The sequence below is a fragment of the Chelonoidis abingdonii genome, chromosome 10 (genome assembly GCF_003597395.2).
Source record: "Chelonoidis abingdonii isolate Lonesome George chromosome 10, CheloAbing_2.0, whole genome shotgun sequence".
Lineage (NCBI taxonomy): Eukaryota > Metazoa > Chordata > Testudines > Testudinidae > Chelonoidis > Chelonoidis abingdonii.
The window spans coordinates 79,369,886-79,395,129 of NC_133778.1; the positions used below are offsets into that span (position 1 = coordinate 79,369,886).

At 57.2% G+C, this 25,244-nt stretch overlaps 1 protein-coding gene across 1 annotated transcript; it reads right to left on the reverse strand.

Moving 5' to 3' along the window:
• Positions 1–6,922: 6,922 nt before the first annotated feature.
• Positions 6,923–22,866, reverse strand: ZNF142 (zinc finger protein 142). Its single transcript, XM_032779882.2, has 8 exons — positions 22,458–22,866; positions 20,978–21,673; positions 19,054–19,326; positions 16,329–17,141; positions 15,069–15,246; positions 9,993–13,221; positions 8,416–8,521; positions 6,923–7,619 (listed from the first exon to the last, which is right to left on the reverse strand). The coding sequence occupies exons 1-8, from the start codon at positions 22,738–22,740 to the stop codon at positions 7,144–7,146; spliced, it is 6,054 nt and encodes a 2,017-aa protein (XP_032635773.1). The 5' UTR covers positions 22,741–22,866; the 3' UTR covers positions 6,923–7,143.
• Positions 22,867–25,244: the final 2,378 nt, after the last annotated feature.

The window sequence follows — 25,244 nt, forward strand, 5'->3', positions numbered from 1 at the left end:
CATCAAGGCGCAGGTTCTTTCTGGAAGGTGTCACCTCCTAGTACAATGTTGAGTCCAGGAATGCTTCGTTCTCATGCAGGCAGCAGGAGCTTATTACTGGTACATCAAAAAGCCTCCAGCCTGCGAGCTGGGGACGATGTCTCCATGGCTTGCTCCAGCTGTGTCTAGCCACTGGTGCTCAGACACCAAGCTCCCCTATCCACAGATCTCGGATCACAGCTAGACTTACTGGGATACTCCGGAGGTTCAGAGGAACTGGGATCTGTCCAGGTGAGGCCATCTCCTCCCTAGCTGGGGCAGCAGGAGCTGTGAGATCTCCCTGTGATATTTACACTGGGGTCACTACTCAAAGGCTGCGTGCACTGGGGAAAACAGACACAAGTGTTCGGTAGGCTACGGAGCTGCCCTGGCACGTGCCCGATGGTTCTCCCCCTGGGGAGGGTTTTTGTACAGCCTCCTGGGTCAGCTGGCCATGCGGCACCCCCACTTGGGCTGCAATGTTCCACAGACTGCGGACAGCCCAGGGTCGGGGATGGTGAATCAGTTTGTCATGGCCCCTGCAGTCCTCACTGTGCCGCTGAGGGGCCATCAGCACTAGTGCAGGACTAGTGTGGTCTCCCCTGGGTCCACTCCCACTTTGTGCCCTGGCTCCTTTGCCGTCTGTCTGACAGTCAGGGGCCAAGAAGCCTGGCCCGATGGCCGTGGATTAAACACTTTCAACAGGAAAACTCTGTCTCAGTTGGCACAAGCCAACCTCTAATCCAGGGAAGTAGGAGACATCCCTGGAGGCAGGTTACCCTGAACTCCCCAGGCCTGGGAAGCAGCAGTGCTAGCCGCCAGTGGAGACAGGATACTGGGCTGGATGGCCCTGGGCTCTGATCCAGCCTGGCCGGAGCAGCTGTTGCAGAGATAATCCCACTCTGTCCAGTCATGTGCCTGGCATCCTCCTGGGAAAACGGCCTCACAGCCTGTCACGGAGTCCCCGGGCGATGCTCTGGAACTGCTCCCCACCAAGCCAGTCAGGACTCTGGGGAGCCTCCTCTCCTTTGGAGCAGACTCTGTGTGTTCTAGTGGAGTTAGTAAGCTAAGTTGCTTAGTCACTGCCTGGTCTTCCGGTGGCATTCACCATCCTCTGCCTCCGTGTTCTTCCACAGCGAGCCCACCAGGTGGATCCCGGGGAAGCACAGGTCTGACCCCACTTGCAGTCAGATGTGACTCTCAGCCAGCCAGTAAAACGAGTATATTGATCACAGGAACAGGGTCTAAAGAGTTGTAGGTACAGCGAAGGGAATACGGCTGGTCCATTCTGGGGGCGAGTGAGCCACCCAAGGTCTGCACTTCACTCCTCGTCCCCAGACCAGCTCCAACTACAACCCTCCAGCCCTCCTTCTGTCAGCCCTTTCCGGGCCAGGAGGTCACTGATCTCTTTGTCTCCAAACCTTCAGTCTGGCAGCTTTGCGGAGAGGAGGGCCCAGATCAGTTGGCTAGGAGAAGAGGTCAGGCATTTAAGTGCACTGGCCCTTTTGCTCTGCCAGATACTTAAGAAGCATGGGACCTGAGGCACCAACACGTATCGAGAGAAAACATTAAGACATTCCCAAAGTTTTTTGACAATATTTCTTTCCTCCCTCGAGCGTTTAACTGAGCCAGGTCACTTTAGCCAGTGACCTGGGGAAGTCGAACCAACGGTTCGAGGACACCTTAGATGTCTCCATTCCTTGTGAGTTTCACGCAGGATAGTCCAGTTCAACGCCTCCTTAAGGTGGGTGTTGCTTGATGGCATTGCAGGCGCATGTGGAAAAGTTTATGCAGTGTGACAAAGTTCCTCCTTACACTTGGTGGGTCATGCGCTTATTGCGGATTTGTTCCCTCAGTGATCTTCCTCTTGTGGAACCCACAGTCTGAGTCAGCTCCTGTGTTCTGATCAGAGGTTGGAGGTTAGGGGAACCAGGCCGCCTACTCCGGGTTCCAGCCAGGCTGTGGATCGCAGCTGTCTATAGTGCTCCTGTAAAGAGTGCAGACAGTCCAACTCCTGGGCTATTCCCATGGCCTCCCAACCTTTCTTTACCTCCACGACTTCTCTGGTGTCTGATAACGCTTGTACTCTCTCAGTCCTCCAGCAGCACAGCATCATCATCTAGCTCTGTGCGTCTTGCTCAGCTCTCACACAACGCTCCTTTACTCCTTGGCTCCCTGCCATGATTGGAGTAGCTCCTTTTTAAAGCCAGGTGCCTGTTAGCCTGCTTGATTGCTGCGGTGTTCTAATATAAGTCTATCATCCACTGTTCAGAAGCATGCTAATTGGTCCAGTGCTTGATTAACTAGGAGCAACTGCATTTGGTTACCAAAGGTACTGGGGATTTGTTTAGCCTGGGTAACGATTGTTTCTCAGTATTCTGTAGCCATCTGGCCTTGCCCTATACAGCGGTTGAACAGTTGTGGGTCTATCGTCAATACCCTGGGTTCAATATGGGACGGGATCTTTTCTCCCAGCGCTCGGGCTGGATTGCGGCTGCTCTTGTGTCTAAGACCCACATGCTTGCCTTGGCCAGCTCTGGCTTGAGGAGCTGCTCATCATCACCCTGTGCCCAGACAAACACTCGGCAATCCCATCTCATACTTTCCAGCTTTTACATCAGTCAACTGTTGGGTCAGCCCTCTTCACCTGAGACGCTGTTCCTCCGAGGTCTGGCTAAAGCATGCACGTTATCAGTGTCTGCCAGGCAGTCTCCACCCCCTCAGGCATTGTTAGAATCCCAGGCTATGCATGGGTCATGCTAGCACTGTGATGGCTGTTAAGCTTCTGATAGTCCCACCTAAACCAGACATCACTGTCTCCCTGGGGATCAGCCCAAAGTTGAGCGCTGGGCTGTAAAACAGTGGTCCAATCTAAAGCCAGCAGGTCCTTGATCTCTCTCCAGATTCTGGGCTGCCTTTCCAGTGACTCTGAACGGGAACCTCTGATGGGGAGAATTGGCTCCCACTAGGAAGATGAATCCCAGGGGTCTTCCCCCTTTCCTCCAATCTCCCTTTCAGGTCCAGGGTCCCACTCTCCTCCCAGTCCAGCAGGCTTGAGAGGGAAGAACCCGTGAATCTGGCACACCAGTGCTCCGATGGCGGCGTCAGTTCTATTCCTTGGGGAGGTCATTCCGGGGAAAGGATCCCTTCCACTTATGTTGTCCCTGCACGCTTCCAAGGGGGTTTGCAGCGCTGTGGGCAGCAAGTTCGCTAGCTTCTCAGGAGGGATTCTTTCTGCAGCTCCGTGTCTGGGATTCAGCTGCTGGGGCAGGGAGTGGGACTGCTCTTCCTTGGCTCGGCTGGGACTGGGGTCAAGCCCTCTGAGTTGTCACTGGTAGCTCCGTGCTGTTAATCATATTACCAGCAGCAAGTCTGGAGCAGAGCAACGTGGTTGGAGCTGAACTGTGGGAACCGTGCTGCTACTGGGTGTCCCCTCTAGCTGAGGTTAGTCCCCGTGCTCAGCGTTGCCCCTGCTGTCCGTGGGGGAGGCACGAGCTCTCTGCTCTGGTTCAGCATAAGAGCAGCGTGAGCCCTCTCCGGTGTGTAAGGGGGGCGGGGACATCTCTCCCCTCCCTCGTCCAGGGGGTGGTACAGTAGGCAGGTATCTGAGTCAAGCAGCCCTCCCTGCGAGCCAGGATCATTTGCATTTTTCATGACTCATTCCCATCCACCATTTGGTTCCTCGGATTTGCAATTACCTCGCAGTTAAGGAGAGAGGGTGGAGATGCTGAGTACCCAAGGGGAAGACAGTGCGGGTACACTGGGCTCAAGGTCATGAGGGTATGGGATACGCCAGCTCCGACTATCCCTCGAGAAATCACTGGCCGCGACTCCAAAATCTGTGACAAAGGACACTAGCGAGGAGGGGTCGGACTGCTTTGGGTTGGGGCCAGAGATTCCTGGAGGATCCCTGTTGGGGCGTGACTGTCTTCCTCTGGGACATGGATCCCGACCTCTGCTTCCTGTTAAACTGCGAGGTTTGAATTCAAACCGGACAATGGCTGGGACTGGAATGTCAGTGAACAATGCAAAGTGGTCGCCCTTCCGTGATGGTCTGACGGGATGGCGGGAGGGGGGCGAGGAGGTCTTCAACCGAAGGGTAACCCTTACACCATGTCTCAAAGTCCTTAGCATATGCGAGCTGCACACATACATGGGTTGATCTGTCGGCTCGCCTGCGGCGTCGTTTCCATTGACCTGGGCACCTATCGTCCTCCGCTCCACCTCACCAGTCGTGCTGCTGTGCTTATCTGCAGTTTTCCTCACTTTGTCTCTAAACGATCACTCTGCTCGTTGGGCTCTGGCAAGAGGTTCGCCTTATCCTGGCTCCGAATCTCTGATGGGGGAATCCATATGTGTTAAGACCCTTGTCTGGTTTTGGGGTACCGACTCTCAGGATGCCCAATGGCTGCGGGTGTCGTTGTCTCAGTTGCTCCAGATTACTCTTTAGTAGCCTGGGTCAGGAATTGCCCTAGAGCGGTCTCTATCCACACTGCAAGATTAATGTGCCTTGGTGAATTCATGGTAACTTCTTGCGCAAGGATACAATGTCTTGTGTAGGAGCTGTGAGTAGGCAGTCATTCATAGGTTCCCAAGTGGCTCTGGACTCAAGGCCTGTGTGCTCGTGTCCGCCCATGGTTTCCAGGAAGAACCCTGGTGTGGCAGCCCTCCATGTCACCACTCTCTTGCAGGTGAGCTCAGACTGCTCCACCCTGGAACTGCTCTGAAATCCCAGGGAACTGCTACTGCAAAATCCTTCTTCCCCAGGGTCGAGCGGCAAGCTCCTCTGCCGAGATTGCTGCTGCAATCTCAGGGGGAACCATTGATCCAACAACAGTCTTCTCGGCTGGTCACACATCCAGAGGTTAACACCCCTGAATCGTCCTTTTTTAGCCTTCAGCACGCTGATCCTCATTATCCCTCCTTGTTTTACTGTTCCCCAGTCATTGACTGCAGAAGTGCCATTCACGGGGTGCAGTGCATACCATCTGCACCAGTTGTGGAGTCCGGGTGAGCTCTGGAAAGCTCCAAAGCAGTCAGGAGCTTGGGGAGTCCTCTCCCGTTGGGCAGACTTATCAGAGAGTAGCTCACATGGCTTACCTCCTGGGTCTCTCTTGGAGCATTGCAGCTCTGCCCGTTGCGCTTCCGGAAGGGTCCCCAGGGGGTCCTGGGAAGCCAGAGGGTCTGCATCTCCATCTGCAGTCAGACGGTACTCTCACCAGCAGTAACAGAGTGTTTGAGTGAATAACGGAAGATCTAAAAAGAGATTGTAGAACAGCAAACCGACCCCTCGGCCGCGTCATTCTGGGGCAAGTGAAGCAGAGCCCACGCTGCACTTCACTCCTCGTACCCAGAGACAGCTGAGACTACACCCTCCAGCCCCTCCTCTCTGCTCAGCCCCTTTCCCGGGCCAGGAGGTCACCTGATCCCTTTGTCTCCAACACCTTCAGTTGGCACCTTTGCAGGGGAGAGGCCCAGGCCATCAGTTGCTAGGAGACAGAGTGTCAGGCATTTAGGTGCACTGGCCCTTTGCTCTGCCAGATACTTAAGAACTGCACAGGGGACACTGAGGCACCAACACAGTATGCAGAGAAAACATTAAGAACATTCCTAGTTCATCACATAGCCTCCCTGGAACACGGCTTCGCAGTGTGGCCTCTCGCAGCTGGCCCGCTCACTCAGATCACTGACGTGCGTGGCATTCACTACAGAGCGCCCAGCTCCTCATCGCTTCCCGGAGGCTGTCTCCACACAGACGAGTGTTCATTAACATCCCCCACCCCCAGAGCTACTGGCCCTCAGACTCTGGCTGGACTAGAACCAAAGCCGCTTGTAATGCTGCTGCTCACGCTCCTAGCCATGCAAGCCTGGCTGCTTGCAAATAGCAACGCAAGAGTACGCCGCAGGGAGCGAGTGCACAATGGATCTTCTGCACAGACAGCAGGAAGTTATGGCTCGACGGGGTCCCAGGAGGGGAATTCTATGCAGACAGCTCAAAGTCCAAGAGCTGATGGTTCCCAACTAGTAATGTACCCACCCCATTGCTGGGACTTCTGGTGGGTCCTGGGCTCCCACTGCCTCAGGCAGGCCAGCCAGCGCCCGCGGTCTGCACCTCCTATTCCCTAAATGGAGGGCAGGCCCATCTGGACCTGGGGCAGCACCACTGCATCCTGCATGGGATGAGATGGGCTACAGCTGGTCCAGCATAGCTTAAACGGGTAACAGAGGAGCGCAGAAGTGAGGCGAGCCAGTTTCCCGCAGACGCAGACCGAGAGCACAGCAAGCTCGGGTGAGCTGCTGCACATTAGCCTGAGTAGCAAATCCAGTTTAACCCTGGCCTTGCTGGAGTCTAAAAGCCAAGAGAGGAGTCACCCAGAAAGTATCTTGGAGCGACCATGCCAGGAAGCTGCAAAAACCTCGGATTCCAAGACCACATCCCAGCCTCTCGAGCAACCAGTGCTGCCTTTCCCCATCTCCCTCCACAGCTCTCCGCTTCACTTAGGTATCTTTCTATGGAACGTACCTTTATATGCCATGTAGAGAACAGGCAGTCTGTACAAAGCAGGGGTAGCTGTGTCGCTGTTCTGTTGCCTTGTACAATCCCTTCCTATAAAAGGGACCTAATAAAATAGAGACCGGTTGCAAAGCCAGAAGCTGGGCTGGGCGGTGGCTTCTTTTCATGCTCGTGTACAAACGGTACGAGTGAACTTGCGTGCCCGGTATTTACTGAGGATATTGATGTAACAGGCATCACAGACACATGGTGGAGCGACGACAGTCAATGGGATACGGTAATACCGGGGTGTAATAGATAAAGGAATGGCAGAACAGTGCGTGCTGGTGGGGGGATGGTGCTGCATGTGAAAGGAAGCCAAAGTTGCAAAGAAACCGAGCCCTACCAGAATTCGAAACAAGATCGGAGAGTCCTTTTATACAACTGCATATTTTACATCCCATACACACATTTGCCTATACACACACGTACACTTTAAACAGGGTCTGCGCTTGCAGCTAGCCAAAGGGGACTTGTAGTAGCGCCGAGCGAGGCCCATGAGGATTTGGCTCTGGGCCCTCTCTCGGGCTCGGAGTGCGAGGGGAGCTGGCCTCTCTCCAGCCCAGCCCAGCCTAGCCCTGCCCTGACGACTGGACCCCGTCCTCGCCTTCCGGCTTGGGGGGCTCCAACTGGACATCATGGAGGTGCAGCGTGGGGGTGCTGGCGTCCTTGCCGACCCCTTGGCTGAGGTCGCCTGGGCCGCAGTCGGGGTGGTGCCGCTGAATGTGTTTGATGACCTGGAACTTCTGCTTGGCCTTGTAGCTGCAGTAGCGGCAGAAGAAGGGGTGCTCGTTGGTGTGGGTGAGGTAGTGGTGGCGCAGGCCGGCCGCCCAGCGGAAGCCGCGGTAGCAGACGTTGCAGATGTAAGGCTTCTCCTCGCTGTGCTTCTTCAGGTGGGTCTTGAGGAGGAAGCGGGTCTTGAAGGCCTTGCCGCACTGCTCGCAGATGAAGGAGCGGGCGTCGCGGTGCCGTGTCTCCTTGTGGATGCGCAGTGCGTCGGCCCGGTTGGTGCAGTACTCACACTCGTCACACTGGTAGGGCTTGAGGCCTGCGAGAGGGGAAACGGAGTTGCTCAGGCTGGGGCAGGAGAGGGGCCGGAGACAGGCTGGCTCCCTGCCCGAGAAGGGAGCTCAGTCTCCAAGGTTCCTTCAACCCACTCCTGTGCTGGGAGGCTGCAGGAACGGGGGTGCCCAGCACTCTCCCGCCATCACCAGCCCACCCCACGCATGGGGGGAGCGAGGGGGCTGGGCCCTTCTCTTCCCCCGCAGCAACAAGCTCCACATTCCTGTTCCCAGCCAGAGGCCTGGGCTTGTGCCCCCACCCCACAAACTTGGGCCCCCTGCAGTCCAGGAAGTTAGGAGTCTGGTGCCCCCTGCTGCCAATTGCTCGCCACTGCGAGTGGTATTTAGAAAACTTGCAGGCCGCTCCTATTGGAGGAGCCGCAGCTAAGTCTCCTGCCCCATCACTGACCCTGCCGCCTCCTCCAGGGAGCTGGCTACCTGGGGCCTGCCCACGGCACCCCTCAGGCAGCAGGTGAACCCAGCATGCACCCCCCTACCCCGCGGGGAGTCGTGTAGCCTGCCGCTTTAGACAGGCTGGACCCACTGCAGGAAGGACGACACGGCCTGGTCAGAGCCGGCGCAGAGTGCCCTCCCCCACGAGGAGCCAGCGCCTGATGGGCTGCTCGCTGATTTCACGGGGCACCGTGAACTGTTGAGAGGCACTGCTGGTGCTGAGTGGGAGAAAAGCCCCCCACCTGGATTTGACCCAGCTCCCGCAGGGCTCAGCGCCTGGCGCCGGCCCAGCTGTGGGGGCTGCTGCTTCCCATCCCTCCCGGCACTCACCTGTGTGTTTGGTCATGTGATACTTCAGCTGATTCACCCATTTGCACTTGTAGCCGCATTCCGGACAAAGGTACTTCCGTTCCTCCTTATGGATTCGCATGTGGTACTGGAGAGAGAGAGCGCGCAGGTCACGGGACTCGGACACAACCCCATTGGCCAGCCCACCCTGGCTCTGCCCTGCCTTCTATAGCGAGGTCAAGGCAGTGTGGCTTAGTGGCTAGAGCACTGGACCAGGAGGCAGGAGACTTGGGTTCTATTCCCATCTCTGCCACTGGTGACCAGGGGGAAGTGCCTCAGTTTCCCCAGCTGTACCATGGGGGCCAGGATCCCAATCTCTTTGCTGTTAGATCTCCAGCTGACAGGCCTGAGGTAAGAGCTAGGGATTACTCGCATCTGTGCTGTGCAATGCCCAGGGGCTGGTTGTTTTCAGCGCCAGGCTCTGAGGTCCTCTGGGCACACTGCCCAGCCTATCTCCTATTTGGACTTTTGTCCAGGGATGGGACCTGTTTGTTAGAGTAACGCTGAGCGCCTGCACACCGTCAAAGCACCGGGCACCCACCAATGCTGACCAGGTTTTCATACTGTGGGGAGAAGGGGATGCAGTATAGCCACCCTCCCATTGCACAGATGGCGAAACTGAGGCCAAGAGACAAGACAACGTGACTGAGGCCATGAGGGGAGTCCATGGCTGGGCCAGAATTAGAACTCAGGACTTCCCGAACCCAGCACTCGGCTCAGTTCTCTAGGCCGTGCATGTGGAATATCATCTCCTCACCCTCCCCAGCCTGACCTGGGGAACTACCCGTCCCGCACAGGGCTGTCCCTACTCTGTACACTGGGACTTGCCGGCCACAGGCTGGCCCTTGCATGGGGACACAATATTTCCTGCAGCCAGACACACAGCCCCTGCTCGGATCTCACTGCCTGAGCACCGGGAAGTGCGTGTACCTCGTGAGCAGCTTATTTCTGGGCAGTTTAAGTCCCCCCACTGATGGGGCAGAGAAGGACCTGACACTGCCCCAAGGGACTGTCCCAGCTAGGAGCTGGGCAGCTGTGGCCGGGTGCTGCCCCAGGGACACTCCCTGCTACCCTGTCCTCGGGAGTGGGCAGCAATGGGCCAGGCGCTGCCCTAGGGGAAGGTTCCCCCACACCAACAGGAGCCAGGCAGCAGCTGGCTGGGCGCTGGCCCCTGGCCCCGGGGAAGGTTCCCCCCTCACCTGCCTGAGGAGCTGGGCAGCAGCAGGCCGGGCCTTGCCCCGGGGAAAGTTCCTCCCCGCCTCACAGGAGCTAGGGAGCAGCCAGCCAGGCTCTGCCCCAGGAGAAGGTTCCTCCCCCACCCCCCCACCCCCTGCAGGAGCTAGGGAGCAGCCGGCCAGGCCCTGCCCCAGGGGAAGGTTCCTCTCTCACCCCCCCTCCCCTGCAGGAGCCAGGGAGCAGCCAGCCAGGCGCTGCCTCAGCAGAAGGTTCCCTCTCCCCCCCCCCAGGAGCCGGGCAGCAGCCGGCTGGGTGCTGCCCCAGGAGAAGGTGTCCCCGCTTCCCCACAGCAGGAGCCGGGCAGCAGCTGGCCGGGAGCTCACCTTTAGGCGCGAGGGGTCAGCACAGGCGTATTTGCACAGCTGACACTTGTATGGCTTCTCTCCGGTGTGGATCCGGATATGCCATGTGATCTTCTGCTTGTTCTTGGTGGTGTAGTCGCAGTCGGCGCACTTGTAGACGCGGGTGCCCCCATGGCCCTTCACGTGGTGGTCAAAGACCAGCTGGTGGTGGCAGGCAAAGTCGCAGAAGGGGCACTTGAGCGGCCTGTCCTGCGCTGCAGTGGGCTCATGGCTCTCCACATAGTGACGCACCAGCTGCTGCCGCTCCTTGGCGGCGAAGCTGCAGTGGTCGCAGCGGTGGCTGAAGTGCAGAGTCTTATGCTCCTCCAGCGCCTCCCGGCTGGTGAAGGTCTCCTTGCAGGTGCCGCACTCCAGGTGGGGGTGTTGCTTCTGGGCGTGGCACTTGAGCGTGGCCTCGCTGTGGCACACGAAGCTGCAGTGTGGGCAGCGGTGGGAGACTTTCTCCTCGTGCCGCCGCAGCACGTGCTGCTTGAGGGCTGTCTCGGAGCTGAAGCGAGCCTCACAGCGCATGCAGGAGAACTGCAGCTCCCCCCGGTGGCAGCTGTTCACGTGGCGGGTGATGTCATTCTGCAGGTAGCCGCTGTAGTCGCACAGGTGGCAGAAGTGCGTGGGTTTCTTCTCGTGGACCCGCAGATTGTGGATGCGCAGCTTGGAGTTGGTGCCGAAGGTCTGGCTGCAGACACTGCAGGCGATCCGGCCCACACCGGTGTGCAGTGACTCATGGGCCTCCAGCCGGTAGCGCCGCGTGGTGCTGAAGTTGCAGTAGAGGCACTTGTGGGGCTTCACCCCCTCGTGCTTGATGTGGATGTGCTGGCGGAGGCAGCGGGCCTGCTTGCAGGTGAAGTCGCACTGCCGGCACTGCAGCGGGGGCCGCTTGCTGTGGTACTTGCGGTGCAGCCTGCGGTGCAGCCGCAGGGCGCTGGCCCCCTTGGAGGTGAAGGGGCACGCGGGGCAGTGGAACTCGTCCAGCTTGACGCAGCCTCGCTTCTTGTGCGTCTTCATGGCCCGCTCCTGGTGGCAGGTGAAGGGACAGGTAGGGCAGGAGAAGCGCCGCCTCTTGCACCGGGCAGCTTTCCTGGCAGCCGTCACGCCCACGGCCTTGCTGGGCTGGCCCTTCTCTTTGCCAGCTGGGCTGGTCTCTCGGGGCCCATCCGGAGCTGCTCCTTCCTCCAGCGGCCTGGCGCGTGCGCTGCCTTCCTTTCCCGGAGGCCGGGAGGACTCCAGCTTGAAGTGCTTTTCCAACTGGTGGCTTTTCAGGGCCCGCCTGGACCGGAAGGCCTCTGAGCACAGGGAGCACCGGAACTGCTCCAGGCTCCGGCACCCATCCTCCACGTGGGAGCTGATGGTGGAGACCCTGGAGCAGACGAAAGAGCAGGCATTGCAGTGGAGCTTTCCCTGCTCCAGCCGGTATTTCTCAGGCAGGGACGGACACTTGGCTTCCTCCACTTGGGCATGGTCTCCTGGTACAGGCGGTTCTGCCACCGTGGTCTCAGCCGCATCCTCAAGTGCCTTGCTGGGGGCTGGGCTGCCCACCAATGGCGCCTCAGGGAAGGGCCTGCTCATGGAGGATGCTTTCACGGGCACCCGATCTAGCTCCCACGGGGACTCGGGAGTGCTGCTCGCTTCCCCATCCTCTGAGCCTCCTCTGCCATTCTCCACGCCTGCACTGCCAGGCTGCTCCTGAACGGCTGGCTTCAGAGGCTTGTTCTTTCTCAGGATCACAGGGCACTTCTTGAGGAGATGGGTGTTGAGCCCCCGCTGCTGCTTAAAGCTGGCGCCGCACTCCCGGCACACCAGCGGGGATTTCCGGCTCTGGCAGCCAGCTTTGATGTGCAGGGCCATGGACTTCTCCTTCCGCGTGATGTAGGAGCATGTCTCGCACTTGAAGATCTGGCTCTCCGACTGAACCACCAGCATCTGCACCCTCCCTTCCAAGACGAGCGTTTCTGCTTGCTCCTTGTCCTGCTTCCGGAGAGCTTTCAGTACCAGCTCCGACTGCGGTCCCACCTTGGCCTCAGCACACGGGGAGACTGGGTCTCCGGGGGCAGGAAAATGGCCCTGCTCAGCTGGCTTTATGATGCTAAACCAGGCCTCTTGCACTGGCACTACGTTGGGATCGGAGGCCATGCTGGGCAGGTTGGAGCACTGCCCGTCACAGCGATCCTCAGGTCCCTGCTGAGTGTCCTTTTCATGGCTCTCTTCTGCATTCGCGGTACAGGCCAAGCCGCCAGTGCTGCCCTCCAGCCTCTCCTGCCCTTGGACCTCTGGCTCTTCCTCGAAGTCAGGGACGTCTTCAAGCCCGTTGTTGTTCTCCTCCAGGACCAGCGTGTCCTGTGAGCTCAGAACGTCATAGGCTGAGTCCTTGCAGCTCAGGGCATCTGCATTCTCTGGCTGGGCTGCTGGAGGCTTGCTGGCCCCGAGCCTCAGCACAGGGTCTGCAGAGACGTCCAGCGTCTCCAAGTGCAACGTGCAGCTTTCAACAGTGTCACCGGCATCATTCAGCATCCCCGAGTCCTCCGCCATTGCACAAGAGGCCTGCGCATGGGAATCTTCCAGGGGGCCCATGTCGGTGGAAGGACCCCTCTCTTCCCCTGCCATCTCAGCGCTGCCCCCCAGCTGCCCAGTGGCACGGCCAAAGAGGGGCACAACGAAAGCCTGCTGAGAAGCCTCTTGCTGGGGTTCCACAGCAGCGGGTTTGCTTTTCTGCCAGAGCTCCTTCCCGGACAGGGAGGAGTTGGAGTCGGACCTCAGAGCCACGCTGACATCGTAGTTCAGCAGCACGTCTGCCGAGCTGATCTCCAGCTCCTTGCTGGCATAGTTCTCCAGCCAGTCCTTGTCTCCAGGCACGTAGCCATGGGCCTTGCGCTTGTGGAAGAAGAGGCTGGTGTTGCTGAAGGTGCAGTAGGAGCAGAGGGCGCAGCGAAACTCCTTCTGCTTGGTGTGCTTGCAGTTCTCGTGGTTGAGGAGGGCCTGCTTGTACTTCGTCTGGTAGCTGCAGTACTGGCACTGGAAGACGGGCATCTGGTAGTTCTGCGAGTGCTTCACCTGCATGTGCTTCTGCAGCTCGTACTTGCGCTTGCAGGCAAAGCCGCACACCTCGCAGATCAGACTCTTGCCCTGATGGCGCAGCTTGTGGCTGCTCAGCTGGTCTGCCCGGTGGCAGCGGTACGAACACTGGTTGCACTGATACCTGCCAGAGACATCAGACAGTCTGAACACGGCAAGGGCACAGCAGGATGCATCTGCCAGAGTGAGGCTAGGGAGGGCACCCGCTCCAGCGCACTGGGGTTTACTCGATGGGTCAACTCCCCTCCCCAGAAGGTGACAACAGGTAGAGGGTAATTTATTACGCTCTGGAGCCATCTCCTTGGAAGCACGGGCACTTGGCACCTCTCAGGATCAGGCCCTTTGTGCTGCCCTTCACATCAATCCAGCCTGGGGAATCCCAATTCCTTGGTACAGCCTCTGGGATTCCCCCCACTCCCGGTGGTCTCCACTTCACCCTCCCCAATCTGGAGGCTTTGTAGTGGGATCACCAAACCATCTGGGTGAGGGCTGTACTCTCTGCAGGGCCTATTACCACTGTCCTTCAGCTACGCCATGTGACGCACGCAGTCAGTGGCTGACCCTCTGTGACGCTGGCAGACTGGCTCCCACCAAGGTCCCCACGTCTCAACTGAACACTGATAAATTCAGGGCTGCGACCAGGCTGGCTCCCCTGTGCATTACTGCTGGTAAGGGAGGCCCTAGGGTTATAAGAACATGGATAGTGTTTAGACTTTATTGAATGCTTGCGAGTGGCTGCCAGCATTAATCTCAGTTATAACAGCTGCGTGCCGTGTTGCGAGGTAACATCAGAGCGGTTGCATTGTGAGCCTCTGAGACCGTAAATCACCAGCCAGAAGAGAGACATTAACTAGTGTGAACTGCTGGTTTCCAACAGAAGGTGTTCATCCTTCCTAGCAGGAAAGGTCCTTCAATGCTTGAGGGACTATTGTGGGAAATGAAAGAGGAGAAAAGATGTTTGCTGCTCTGCTCTCCTGTGTGTGAAGATGAGTCACGCAAGCGGATTGCTCCCTTCAGCTGAGTTTGCAGCTCAGATCCCATGACCGGAGGGGGACAAAAGGACTTAGGGATCTCGATGCTGCTTGGATTCAGGGTTGCAAGGTTTCTAGGTGTAAGCAAGAGATTCCCAGCTGCTTAGCCTGGGTTAGCCCTGGAGCACGTATAACTTCTATTACTCTTTGAAACTCCAGATTGTTAGTCGTTTGTGTGTGTACGTTCACCTGCTTTAACTCTGCCAATAACTCTCATCTCCTTGTCCTCTGTAACAAGTCTGTGCAGGCTTGGCTACAGGCCTTGTCTTTGGTATGAGATCTAAGGTGCAGCTGACCTGGGAGTAACCTGAATACTGCTGTGATTCGAGCTATCACAAGGGCAGGCTCACCTGGGTGGCGAGGGACTGTCTGTGACTCCGCGGTGGGGCCGTTACAGCGCCTGAGGAGTTCAGACTTGATAACTGGTTGGTGAAAGCTGAGCAGGGAACTCACAGCCAATTTGCGGTGTGTCCCTGCTTCCAACCAGAGCTCTGAGGTTGGTCCCCACACGCGGAGTTACTGAGGATGGCAGTTCTGGCAGCAAGTCCAGCCCCTGCAGGCCAGGAGGAGAATCTGGGACTGGGAAGAGTGCTCAGGCTCAGTGCGTGAGGATGCAGAACACTGGCCTCTAAGCCAACGGCAGCCAGGCTCGGCCCATCCCAGAGCCGCAACGGCCCAAAGCTCATCTCAAATTTGCAATAAATGGAACAGGTCACAGCTACAATGGACCTGCCTCCCACAGCACCTCCAGACCTCAGCATGGGAAGCAGCCAGGCCTTGTGGATCAAAGAGGGAGCATCAGATGCAGGGGGCTGTGTCTCCACAGGCTGCCTTTGGGACAGCTAGGCGACAAGCCCTGCCCTCTTTACGGGGCTTTGGCTTTGGCAGGAGAGAGGAGCAGATTGGCTGTCGCCGGAAGGGGTGACCCGGAAGCACGTACCTGAGGTCTCCGGTGTGCTTCCTCATATGCACGTTCAAGTAGTGCTTCCACTTGGTGACATACCCGCACTCGGTGCACATGTAGTTCTTGTCGTTGGAATGGGTGAGCATGTGTTTGGACAGGTAGCTCACATCCCGGCAGGTGAAGTCACAGAGCTCACACTTGTGAGGCTTTTCCCCTAGTAACAGGAGGGAAAGAATCCACTCACGTGGGGTGGAGAGAGGCTGTAAGTTCACACGCCCTCTCCCACGCACATCTCCTCACCACTGTACGGGGCTCTGCCTGCCAGCCCCTCTCACCGGCCTCCTCCAAGGGAATGTGCAAGGCACCGGTTCCTCTCATTTGTGTGACCTGCTGTCGCCTTGGCTCCAGAAAGAACCAGCCCAAATCCCTTCACCTCTCCTCAAGCTCAGATCTGGCACTGTCCTCTGCTGCAGAGCTGCCAGGGCAATTACCCCCTCCCCACGGGATGAGGCCCAGAATGCCACGCTGCACTGCGGATAGGTCTGACAAGAGACATATGCCTTGGTATTCTGCCTCTCTGGCAGTGCAATCTGCCAGCTTAAGGGATGTACCCAGGGATATAGAACAGGGAACTGAACCCAGGAATCCTGACTCCCACTCCCCGCTGCTCTAACCACTGGATCCCACGCCCCTCCCCGAGCTGGGGGAAGAACCCAGGAATCCTGACTCCCACTCCCCGCTGCTCTAACCACTGGAACCCACACCTCTCCCAGAGCTGGGCATAGAACCCAGGAATCCTGACTCCCACTCCCCGCTGCTCTAACCACTGGATCCCACACCCCTCCCCGAGCTGGGGGAAGAACCCAGGAATCCTGACTCCCACTCCCCGCTGCTCTAACCACTGGAACCCACACCTCTCCCAGAGCTGGGCATAGAACCCAGGAATCCTGACTTCCACTCCCCGCTGCTCTAATCCCTGGAACCCACGCCCCTCCCAGAGCTGGGCATAGAACCCAGGAGTCCTGACTCCTACTCCCCACTGCTCTAACCACTGGAACCCACACCCCTCCCAGAGCTGGCCATAGAACCCAGGAGTCCTGACTCCCACTCCCCCCTGCTCTAACCACTGGAACCCATGCCCCTCCCAGAGCTGGGCATAGAACCCAGGAGTCCTGACCTTGTCTCATGCTCTAACCACTAGTTCACATTCCCACCTGGTGGACCGGCACAGCACAGCTGATCAACCCCCACAGAAGAGCAGCGCACTGGGGAAGACAAGAGGTTGAGGCGACTCACCCGTGTGCAGCAGCATGTGGCGGATGAGCACTCTCTTGTGCGCCGTGGCAAAGCTGCACTCGGTGCACTTGTGGATCTTCTCGTTGGCGTGCATCTTCCCCACATGGTCGTGGAACTCCACGGGGTTGAAGGTGGCATAGGGGCAGAAACCACACTGAAGCTGCTCACTGCCAGGGTGCCCTTGCTTCTTGTGCTTGCGGAAGATGTGCTTGTTGGAGCAGACAAAGTCGCACTGCTGGCAGTGGAAGGCGTAGTGGGTTTTGCGGTGAGCTTCCATGGCCTCGGCCGTGCCAAAGAGCAGGGAGCAGGCATGGTACTTGCACTCCACCGCTTTGATGCCGTGGGCCTCCTTGAGGTGGCGGATGAACTCCTTGCGGTCTTCGCTGCAGTAGCCGCAGTCCTCCTGGAAGCAGCTCAGCCTCTTGGGCTCGGCCTTGTGGGTCTTCAGGTGCTCCTTGAGCGCCTGGCTGAGCCGGAACGTCTCCTGGCAGACGGGGCAGGCGTAGATGTCGGAGTAGAAGTTGGAGATGTTCTCATGCATGCTGGCCATGTGGCGGTTGAGGGCGTTTTTCTCCACTGAGCTGTAGTGGCACAGCGGGCAGTGGTGACCTTTCTCCCCCGTCTCTCGCATCATGTGGATTTTCAGCTTGCTCTTGCTGGTGAAGTACTTCTGGCAGTTGGGGCACTGCAGGCTGGGGTCTGGGAAGTGCAGGTGCAGGTGCTCCACCAGGTGCGTCCGCTTCTTGAAGCACCGTTTGCACTCCGGGCACATGTGGGTTTTGAAGAGGTATTCGGAACCCTCCGCTACGTCCCCTGCAAAGGAAACCATCTCCAGTCAGCCCGGAGCCACCACACAATGGGGCACGGAGAGCTGCAGGCTCAGACCCAGCAGGGACGGGAGTAAGTCGCCCTACTGGGCGGGAACTGCAGAGTGAAGCTGCAGGAAGAGACTCTCTCCTGCGGAGGTCCCTGAGGATGGGAGACTCCAGGCGGAAAGCCCAGGAGTCATGGCTGGCTGGAAAGGCCTGGCTGGAAATGCAGCCTGTGGTCATCTGGACAATAAATGGAACCCAGAACCGAAGACTCATTTGGGGTGGCTGATCATTCCTGGTGAGGAAGCCAGCCTCACTCAGGCATGTCAACAGCAAACCCTGCACTCGGAGACAGCCGCTGCCTGCGGACACCTGCATCACTGGCTGCATGGATGTCAACCCCCAAGCGACGTCCACTCCCCGTCACACACGCTCACTAACTCCGCCTATGCTGACGTGCCACTAGAAGCCACGTCTGGAGCAAGAGGGGACCAGCCAACCCACTGCACCTACCACATCTGAATTGAGACGCAGCAGTCCAGCATTCAAGCGTTTGGGTGTTGGACCTTTGCTAACGTCTGCCTCCAGTGGGCTCAGGCCCTGCTGAGTCGGCGGGCTCAGGCCACATCAGGCAGCCAGAAAGGGGAGCTAGTACCAGGTGTCACTCACTGCGTTTCTTTTTGCTAGGTAGGGATCAAATGAAGGTTTGTGTGAAAACCAACACTACGAATCTCCAGGTGTGCTTAGATTCACAGAGTTAAGGCCAGAAGGGGCTATTAGATCATCTAATCTGAGTCCTGTTTATCACAGGCCATTACCCCTCTGCACAGCCCAGTAACTCATGTTTGGCTAAAGCATCTTCCAGAAAGGCAGCCAGGCCACTCTAAAGCCAACAAAAGCTGGCAAATCCCCCACTCCCCAGGGGAGTTTGTTATAGGGGTTAATCGGCCTCACTGCTAACAATTTGTGCCTAATTTCTCACTGGAATTTGTCTGGCTCTCACGGCTGTCCCCTGAACAGAGCCGTGGCTCCACAGACATGCCACTTGCAGGCACCATCCCAAATAGGCTTTGATTTCACTTTCAGAACTGTAACAGCTCCTGGGGCTGGATTCACTGGAAAGCCAACACACTCTGCCCCCGTGGCCCACAGGGCTCACTTCTCTGCGGAGAGAATCCAGGACAGCCACTGGGATTGTAATGGTCCTGCTTGGGGGCCACCACACCTTCCAGAAGATGGCACAGCAGGAATCCCCAGCTCCTCTGGGATTTCTGCGTTGGCTTGGCACAGCTCACCCTCTACACCTGGCAGCGCAAAGGTACAGTCCCCTCTTTTTGGGCATAAGGCTGGTCAGCCTAGAGCAGACCACTTGGCCCACCAAACCCAGGATCTTGCCTACAGCAGAAGCTAGTGGCCAATACTTCATAGCAAAGTGAAGCCCTGCGCAGTGCAGTTCACCGGGGAAACCCTTCCTGACCGCATGCATTTGGCTTGCTGGTTACATTTGCTAAAATAGGGACAAAGTATTATTGCTAACAAAATTATCCAGCGCCTCCTCACAAAGCAGGCACTCCAGCGTGTCCTCGGAGGCACGCTGAGCGGGTATGGCGTAAAGCGACAGTTCACTGTGAACTATTTGATATTAGTGCCATTGTGACCTTTGTTCCCAATATGGGGCACCATAAAAGGACAGACCAGTTAGTTCTCTTCATGCCCTTGGAAATTCTCCAAACATCCAGCTCTTCTGCTTTCCTAGATAAACAACCCACAATCTCATGTCCTCTGCCCAACGCGCCCACGCTGCCCACTGCTGTGCCTTCGTCACCCAGCTCTCAGATGTGCCGGTTAGTGAAAGGCTTGACTGCCAGCTCCCGGAGCAGTCGCATCGCTCACGTGTGAATGAGGTACCCTACCTTTGAACTGCTGGGCCCGAGGTGCCTTGGCTTTCTTAGAAGCCACTTTCTCATCTCTTTTGGCTTCTGCCTCATAGGCACTCTCCTCCTCTTCCTCCTCCAGCGATTCATCACCTGTGCTCTCAGAGTCTTCTTCCTCTGCCGACAGTCTCTGGCCCTCGTCAGACGCTTCCCTGGTGCCACCAGACTCGCCGTGGACAGCCACCTGCTCTGCTGCGTCCCAGATGGTCTGATCTAGGGAATTCTCTGCCTTCTCTACCATCTCCCCAGAAGCTTCAAAAGGAAAAGGAAAGAGTTAATCTGCTAAACTCCCTGAAGGGAGGTTCCAAAGAGGATGGATCTAGACTGTTCTCAGTGGTGGCAGAGGACAGAACAAGGAGCAATGGTCTCAAGTTGCGGTGGGGGAGGTCTAGGTTGGATATTAGGAAACACTATTTCACTAGGAGAGTGGTGAAGCACTGGAAGGGGTTCCCTAGGGAGGTGGTGGAATCGCCTTCCTTAGAGGTTTTTAAGGTCAGGCTTGACAGAGCCCTGGCTGGGATGATTTAGTTGTGGTTGGTCCTGCTCTGAGCAGGGGGTTGGACTAGATACCTCCTGAGGTCCCTTCCAACCCTGATATTCTATGCTTCTATGATTCTTTGGGAGCCAGACAAATCCATGATCCAACCCCTCTGGTGGAGATGCCGATGACCCAAACCAAGGACCTCAGCAGGAGCTTAAGGACCACACTTAGCTAGCATGGAACAGAGCTGAGTGCAGCCGTCCTCGTCTTTAATAGGGCCTACGGCTAAAACCACAGGTGCCAGGATGTAGTACAGCCTGGTTGCTTGGATCAGATGTAGTCCCCAGGCATTGCTCATTTGGCTGAGAGCAACGGATGGACCATCCATTGTATCCTAGTAGAGAGCAGCTGGGAATTTTGGTTCTTCAGGGGTTTATTCCTGCTTTCCAGGGACGATCCGGATTTCTTTTCTCCCACGTTGCAGTTCTAGTCGCAGCACTCTTAGCCATAAAGCTTCCCTTCAGGTCAGCTGCATGAACTCTGCAACCCCCCAGCCAGCTGCACCCAAGGGTAAGCACCAGAGCCCAGGAGGGACCTGCTCTTTCAAAGCTCAGCGCTCAAGGATCAAGCAGCCCCTGCTGAAACTTGACCCTGACGTCTTCCCCTCCCCTATCAGCACCTTCTGGGGTGCTGGGTTTCTCTCGTATTAATGAGGACGCACACATGCAGCTGGCCACTGGACCGACCCAAACAGGACAGGGAGAGACCACGCAACACTCGCCCTGATGCTGCACCTCCCATCGGAGGGATCTCACCCGCTTTGTGGACGCTGAGTCCCTGCTCCTGGGTGGTGGGTCAGGAGCATCAGCCCCATTTTACAGCGGAGGACACTGAAGCACAAAGGGGAAGCAACTTGTTCAGAGGCAGTCTCAGAGCTGGGGGAAGAACACAGGACTTCTCCCTCTCTCCTACCCTAGCCCCTGAGCAACACTGCTGTCCTACCCATCTGCGTCTGGGGAGAGGAGCCGCTTTCTAGCGACTAACAGCACAGGAGGGGCATCTGTCGCCTACCCCCGGGTCACTGGGAAGTCATTATACACCCCCGACTCCCTGTGTTCGGACGGCTCCACCCAGCAGGACAGCTTTGCTCAGCAGCGACCGCTCACCCCACTGCCATTTCACCACTGTGGGAAGTAGCCAGATGGCCTCAGCCAGGTGCTACAGGGCAGGCATCTCCACCCCAACTGGCAGTAAGGGGCCCCCCTTGTTGGTACGCTAAGCTCCCCTGGCAGCCCTAGGGCTGAGGCACCTGGGTAGAGGCAAGGTGGGGCACTCGCCCTGTTGCCAGCCACTGTGTCTGTCCCATAGACAGAGAGCTCTCAGTCCACCCCATCCCCCCCATTCCCCTGGCTCAGCAGGTACCGCAGCGCAGACGCAGGGGCTTGCTGGGGACCTGCCCAGCCATGGCAGTGAAGTCGCACTTGCAGGTCGCCTCCATCTGCCCCGTCTCAGCGGGGGGCTCGCCGCCCCCCGTGCTCTCCGGCGAATGGCCCTGTGTGTGCTGCTTGAAGAGCTTGGCGTTGGAGCTGACGAAGTCACAGCGGCCGCAGTGGAAGGGGAAGTGACTCCTGTGATGCAGCTTCATGTCTTGGCAGCTCCGGAACAAGAGCGGGCAGGTGCGGTAGGCGCAGGAGACTGGGGACACCTTGTGGGCGCGGCGCAGGTGCCCACGCAGCTGCTTGCTGTCCGCCGGGGTGAAGTGGCAGCCCTTTTCAGGGCAGGTCAAGGCCCCCGGGGTGCTGCGATGGGTCTTAAAATGCTCCTTGAGCTCACTGGGCAGCACAAACTCCCCCCTGCAAACAGGGCACAGCAGTTGCTCAGCAGTGGAGCCAAGGTCTCTTGGCGAGCTCTGCGCCAGCTCCTGGCAGACAGCTGGTTCTCCTCTGCATTCGCTGGGCAGGGCCGGCAGCTCCCCCGGAAGCTGGGGGAGACCAGGAAGCTCCAGGTGCTCGGGGGCTGCTAACGTGATGCACTGGTGCTGGGTCAGCAGGCTGGGGTCAGAGAAGCTCTGGCCGCACCTCTGGCAGAAATACAGCTCAACCACTTTGACCAAGACCTCTGTGGGAGGGGAGAGAGAGAGCGCGTGTCAGACAGCTGCAATCGAGATCTGGAGCCTTTCGCCTGGAAATCACCAGTTCAAACGCAGCTCAGGTCAAGGGCAGCAAGTATAGTCCCTCTCTTCTAGGTATGTTATGGGAGACAGGAAGTGCGTGTGTGTGATGGGGGGCTCTTTGGGCTAGTTCCTGGTGAAACGGCAGGCACATCACACAGGCCACCGCTACAGTGAGGGCTGCTAGAGAGAACCGAGGGGAGAAAGGATTGAGACCAGAACCAGGTGGACCATTTGCTGGAAGTTCAGCAGATAAGCCAAGGGTTCAACGAGCTCCGGAGACTGAACTCCAAGGCAGGGGTGGGGCGGCAGGGGAGGAAGCACACATTGCTGATGCCCCAGGCTGCACCTGTTAAGGTCCAGCCCACTGAACAGATTCACAATGACACCATCGACTAAGCTCACAAGGTGCCAGTGCCAGGGCCTCTAACAGGCAGCGCTTAGAGGCTAGGCCACCCACGGTGCTGGGCAGGGCTGGAGAGGGCCTGTCTGGTCACTGCACACTGCTCAACACTTGCAGCGAGTGGTGGCGATGGGTGTCACAGGGACACACATCCACACAACTGGCCCCGCAAGACTGGCTGGAGCGTCCTGTCTGTGACTCCAGAGAGAAAGGACTAAAAAATGAGCCATGGCCTCCCTGACACATGGGCAGGTGGCATGGCAGGGGGACGACCCCTCGGGAGGATCTTTGATTCTCGTCTAGCGCTGCCCCCTCAATGTGTGCCATACCTGTGGCGTTGCCTGGACTGCTCAGAGACACGTTGCCTGCCACAGCCTCTACAAATATTTCCACCTCAGCTGCTTCTGCATGTGCTCCGTCCCCAGCCATGGACGCATCCGTCAGCAACAAGCTCTGTCCCACAGTCAGCGGGGACGTCCCTGCCACGCAGTCACTGGAGGTTCCCCGGCTTCCTCCGGTTCCTGCCTCTCCTGACGTGGGCAACAACAGCCCTGGGCACAGGGCATCCATCTCTTCTCCAGCGGGCTCTGCAGCCACCACTTCTGCACTCATTGCCTTTCCCTCACCAACCTGCACTGGGCTGTGGAGGAGTAAATCTCTTTCTGAAAAGATACAGACAAGGTGACACAGCCGGCCCGCTGCACAGAACGGGCTTGAGAGCACAAGACTCCAGAGATGCCTCCTTTTAAGGTGTCGCAGGTTGGATACCCACTATCAAGGTGCTCGAAATACCAATCTCTTTTTAAAAGCTTGGCTAAAGTTCGTATCCATCATTAATAATGTATATTTTTTAACTGTAACAATAACCACTACTAGCCCAAAGGACTTTGAAGCATTTTGCAGATCTACAGCCTGATGCACAAGGCAAACGCTCGGCTCATTTCACCTAACAGTGAAATACAGCTGCCTCTGCAGCGGCATGATGCAGCTATTTAACAGCTCACAGCGACATTATACAGTGGTGTAAGCCAGGACGTGATGAATTCTGGGTGCAGTTGAAATGCCGCAGGAATTGTAGAGGTACATGAGTGAAACTAAACGACTAAGTCACCTACTTGTCTGTTTCCCTTCTGTATAGTGATTGAGCTGCTCTCTGATGAAGAAGGATGGAATGAATGCAAGGAAGGAGCAGTCGTAAGGACACTAGAATTACCAGACCAGGACATAGGACAAACATCTTGGCTCTTCCGAGAAGTGCCTAGGTGTCCTTTAGTGATCGCAGATAGTCAGAACTCTGTTTTATATCTCAGCCGAGAGGCGGCCCCAGCCCCTTTCCGGGGGACTGGAGTTGGGGCCAGTTCAGAGCCAGAGCCCCCACTGAATCACAACCAACTCCCATAACTCCTAGGGCTCCTCTGCCACCCTCTGCCTCAAGCTGCTTTGTCTGGGGGGGATCAGATGGGTTCACTGCAAGACTTAAACATCCAACTCAATTTCAAACGAGGGACTATGCTGGTCACTCATTTCTATCACTCACTCATTTTGGGACAGGGACTAGACAGGTCAGTTTCACCAGCAGATTTTGTGCTCCCTCATCATTCTGTCTGTGTGCACCTGTTGTCTCTTGTCTTATGCTTGGACAGTCACCTCTTTGGAGCAGGGACAGTCTTTTATTCTGTGTATGTGCAGCGCCTAGCACCATGGGGGCCATAACTGGAGCTCCTAGGCGCTGCCATGATATAAACAACCAGGGAATGAGGTATGAGCACAGAACTGTAGCAGGATTAGAGATGGAAAAAGCTTCCTCAGCCACCGGCTCCACTCCCCCTTGGCCAAGCTCGTCTAGTCTTCAGTGTTTTGGCCAGTCCAGCTGTAATGCCCATGCGATGGCGCAAAGCACTGATCTGTGCTGTCGAAAGCTACACCCGCCCCGAGGCCCTCTCTTATCCCCCCTCAGTCCCGCCTGTTCTCTGCCTGGGGCACAGAACAGCCTAGTCCCTGGGGGCTGGAATAATTTGGTCTCATTTCAGTTGCAGGGTTTGTGTGCGGGTGTTGTTGGCAATGTGTGATATACCGGAGGTCAGGCTATAAGATCCCTTCTGGCCTTAATCGCTCTGACCTCCATCAGGTTCTCTCTTATACACAGATCTTATTACATAGAAGACAGGTCTGTGACACTGTATGGGTTTTATCCTGCCACTCGTCACTGTAGTTTCTGGGCAGCTTCCACATAAAATCAGGAGCAACAGAGAAGTCTCCAGTGAATTTCATGGGGTCTCTGGTGCATCTCCCTCTGCTTGGTGTAGATTTGGGGGTTTTAAGATTTTATTCATTTCCTCTTTCACTACTGTTGTTGGCAGGGGTATATTGGGTGGAAGGGGGTGTCAGGGCTGGGGGTGTCATGATGGGATGGCTTTTAGGTAGCAATGCTCAGCCTTCTAAGCCCCCTTTCCCATCCCCAGCCAAACAACCTTGCTGGGAGCAAGGCAAGTTGTGACAAAGTGGGTCTGTTCTTAATGTTTCCTCTGAATACTGTAGGAGTGCCTCAGTTTCCCCAATGCATTTCTTAAGTCTCTAGGTGGTGCGATAAAGGCCAGTGTGCATAAATGGCCAACACTCTGTCTCCTGGCAACTAATGGCCGGGGCCCTTCCCCCCTGCAAGGGGATGCTAAAGGTGGTGGAGAACAAAGAGATCAGGTGACTTCCTGGCCAGGGAAAGAGACAAAGGCCAGAGAGGAGGGGCTGGAGAGCTTCAGTCTGGAGCTGGCTGGAGACAGGGAGTGAGTGCAGACGGGGTTGTCTGGCTTGCTGCCCCCGCCCCCCCCCCCCTTTGGATCCAGCTGAGGGGTCCTGTTCTCTGTACCTACAAGCTCTGTTTTAGACTGCGTTCCTGTCATCTAATAAACCTCTGTTTTACTGGCTGGCTGAGAGTCACGTCTGACTGCAAAGTGGGGGTGGAGGACCCTCTGGCTTCCCCAGGACCCCACCTGGGCAGACTCGCTGTGGGAAGCGCACGGAGGGGCAGAGGATGCTGAATGCTCCAAGGTCAGACCCAGGAAGGTGAAGCCGTGTGAGCTGCTTGCCCTCTGATACTTCTGTTCACAGAGAGACTTCAC

Excerpts from the sequence above, each read along its gene's own strand:
- ZNF142 (XM_032779882.2), bottom strand. The coding sequence starts at position 22,740 with ATGAGTGCAGAAGTGGTGGCTGCAGAGCCCGCTGGAGAAGAGATGGAT. Across the intron at positions 8,522-9,992 it reads CTGACCCCTCGCGCCTAAAG|TACCACATGCGAATCCATAA; the intron begins GTGAGCTCCCGG and ends CTCTCTCTCCAG. Across the intron at positions 7,620-8,415 it reads TCACATGACCAAACACACAG|GCCTCAAGCCCTACCAGTGT; the intron begins GTGAGTGCCGGG and ends CCCCTCTCGCAG.